Here is a 2,654-nt window from a genome sequence, read left to right as displayed (position 1 = left end):
CGTGCCTAGGGGGTAGACACGTGGAATCAAAACTCACAGAAATCACAAAAATCATTAAAATCACAGAAATCACAGAATTCAATTTTTGTGATTTCTTTGATTTCTGTCAAATGTTGTGTATATTGTACCGCACACACACTATGTGTGCGACTTCTACTATAGGCGCACACTACCACAGTGAAATTAGCTTTGTATATAAGTGTATTTTATGTCCAATATTGAGGTTTGGAATCGAGAAATCACCGAAATCGCAAGAATTAAAGATTTCATAGAAATCAAATAATTCACACTGGATTCATAGGTGTCTACCCCCTAGTCTCGTGCATTCATGTGTCATACTATTATTCTGTGATATGAAGTTGTCGTTTTTATTTATTTTATAATTTTAAACCGCCAAGGCCAGACAAGGCCGAATAACTTTAACATGTAGGTTAGATTTTACGGCTGAAACCAGATACTACAAGTACTTTATCAAAACAAAATTGTATTCAATGGAAACTATATAAATAACTTGCAACTTTAAATGTGTAAAGCAGTTGAGTATGATACATTAATAAACTTAGAACCATTTCTACGATTTGACTTTAAAAAGTATTCAGCTTTTAAAAATGGACTTTCAAATGAGTTTCAGAGTGGTGATTGTGTTCTCCATGCTAACTGATCTAACTCAACAATTTGGAACGGATAAGCCAGCTTTGGAAAATCAAACAAAATTCATTTTTTATGACAAAAAGTAAGACCATTTCATTTCATGCATAAGAGATAAGATTTTATCAAGTGAAATAACAACGAGAAGATGGAACTAGAGATTATCAGAAAATGTTACCTTATCGATGAAAACATTTTACAATTTTGCTGAGACACATTACTTGTCTCTGCTGAAATGAGTTTAAATTAAAATGATAAAGGTATTCTTCCAAAAAGCCACCTGTGCCTTTTATTAATTGAATTCAATTGATTTTTTGCAGTAATCGAGAGACAACCAACACAAAATGTTATGAAACAAAGCAGTATTCGATGATTGTTCCAGGTATATAATCAAAATTCATTCTAAATGCAAGTAAAAACAATGATTTGACCTTTCAAGGTTATACGGAAAATTGCGATACATTTTGGGTGAAAGAGCTACGAATGAGTAAGTTGAATTAAAAATTGTCATAAATGTGGCATTGCCATCGTTCTCTGTTGTTGATGATTTGGTAATGGAATTTATAGATTTGCTTGAACATCGAAGTGGTTGCATTATTTGTATGGACTATAGTAATTATAATAATGATTACCCATTTTTGCTGAGACATTTTAAAATGGTGGCAAAAATTTTAACGGATCAACTGATCAATTTACGTGGCAAAGGTTTTCGTGCAACAGATTCATATTATTTTGGATTTAGCTATGGTGCCCGATTATTGGTACGCGCTGGCAATGATTTTGGAGCAAAAACATTGGGAATCCTTCACTGTTAGTGTATTATATATGAATATGCTCTTTCAATTTTTGCTCAATGTCTCAATATGATATGATTTAGTGTGTGATGCAGCGGGTCCCGGATTCGATAGACGTTCGAATGCAAATCCACGAACAGCTGCTCAATATTCACAGTGCATTCACACAAATTCAAAAAGTCACGGAACTGAGGAACGGAACTGTGATCAAAATTGGATATTAGGTCATTGTGGCCAAGAACAACCGGCAGCCGGGTTAGAGCTATAGTTTCTATTCTTTTTAATTCTCTCAAACAAAATGCTGGTTTTGTAAATATGTTTGTTTGTTTTTTTTCTTCCCCTTAAGGCCAAGACCACTTGGTTCGCATGGATTGTGCCCGGTTATTTACAATTATGTGCGTATTTACAACTCTTTACCATTTAAAATTAATTTTTGTGAATTTTCAATTTTATCTTATTGTTTTCAGAGTTTTAAATATAAATTTATGGCAATTGAAAAGGCTAAAACGTGCAGTGAACCGGCTAATTCTCGTGATTTGAGCGTTTTACCTTCAGACGGCATTCGAATGGGTTATTTTCAGAAACTGTATAATTCGACACTGTTGAATGGCATCAATCTTTATGCAATTACCAAAAAATCACCACCGTATTGCTAACATTATAATGCATTTTGAACCGAATTCAACCGAATTACGCTTTATTCACTACTATATCAGATAAAAACATTCACAATTTTCCACTCACTTTATTTATTCATAATCGTAGAGTATTTATTTTATAAATAAACTTGGTCGCTTTGGGGGAAATACATATAGCTAACACCAAAGGAATTAGGTGAAACATTTTGAAGGCAACCTTTCGAAAACTTGAACATTTTCACTTTTACATATTTGTGAACGAACCAAACCGTTGTACTTAAATTTCTTCGTAATAAATATATTTTTCATTGAGAGAAATTTTCGGAATTTTGTTTTTAAAATATTGCTCAATGTGTTGTTGTTGAAATGTGTAATTTGCGTAAAGTTTTATCCAAATTGTATGAAAAATAAATAAATTTGCCATATCTTATCTTGCTTATCAATAATAGATTATGCTAAGATTTTCGCTGTGAATAAATTTGATTGAAATTTATTGTAAATCTGATCAAAATAAAAAAAAAGTGAACCGAAAATCATACAACTCTATCAATACTGTAAACATTGTCTACAAAGT

At 32.1% G+C, this 2,654-nt stretch overlaps 1 protein-coding gene across 1 annotated transcript; it reads left to right on the top strand.

The window, feature by feature from the left end:
- Positions 1-550: 550 nt before the first annotated feature.
- LOC116347088 lies at positions 551-2,343 on the top strand. The gene is made up of 7 exons (XM_031777505.1): positions 551-733; positions 969-1,030; positions 1,088-1,135; positions 1,216-1,458; positions 1,526-1,697; positions 1,789-1,837; positions 1,910-2,343. Exons 1-7 carry the CDS (start codon positions 609-611, stop codon positions 2,096-2,098), a joined length of 888 nt encoding a protein of 295 aa, XP_031633365.1. The 5' UTR covers positions 551-608; the 3' UTR covers positions 2,099-2,343.
- Positions 2,344-2,654: the final 311 nt, after the last annotated feature.

Source organism: Contarinia nasturtii, unplaced genomic scaffold (genome assembly GCF_009176525.2).
Source record: "Contarinia nasturtii isolate CC-2019 unplaced genomic scaffold, AAFC_CNas_1.1 Cnas_scaffold_1699, whole genome shotgun sequence".
NCBI lineage: Eukaryota > Metazoa > Arthropoda > Insecta > Diptera > Cecidomyiidae > Contarinia > Contarinia nasturtii.
This window is presented reverse-complemented; position numbering and strand designations above follow the sequence as displayed.

Bases quoted from the DNA above. Each gene is read 5' to 3' on its own strand.
- LOC116347088 (XM_031777505.1), top strand. From the start codon at position 609: ATGGACTTTCAAATGAGTTTCAGAGTGGTGATTGTGTTCTCCATGCTA. The intron at 1,459-1,525 runs GTTAGTGTATTA...GATATGATTTAG, and splicing joins AACATTGGGAATCCTTCACT to TGTGTGATGCAGCGGGTCCC. The intron at 1,838-1,909 runs GTGCGTATTTAC...TATTGTTTTCAG, and splicing joins GCCCGGTTATTTACAATTAT to AGTTTTAAATATAAATTTAT.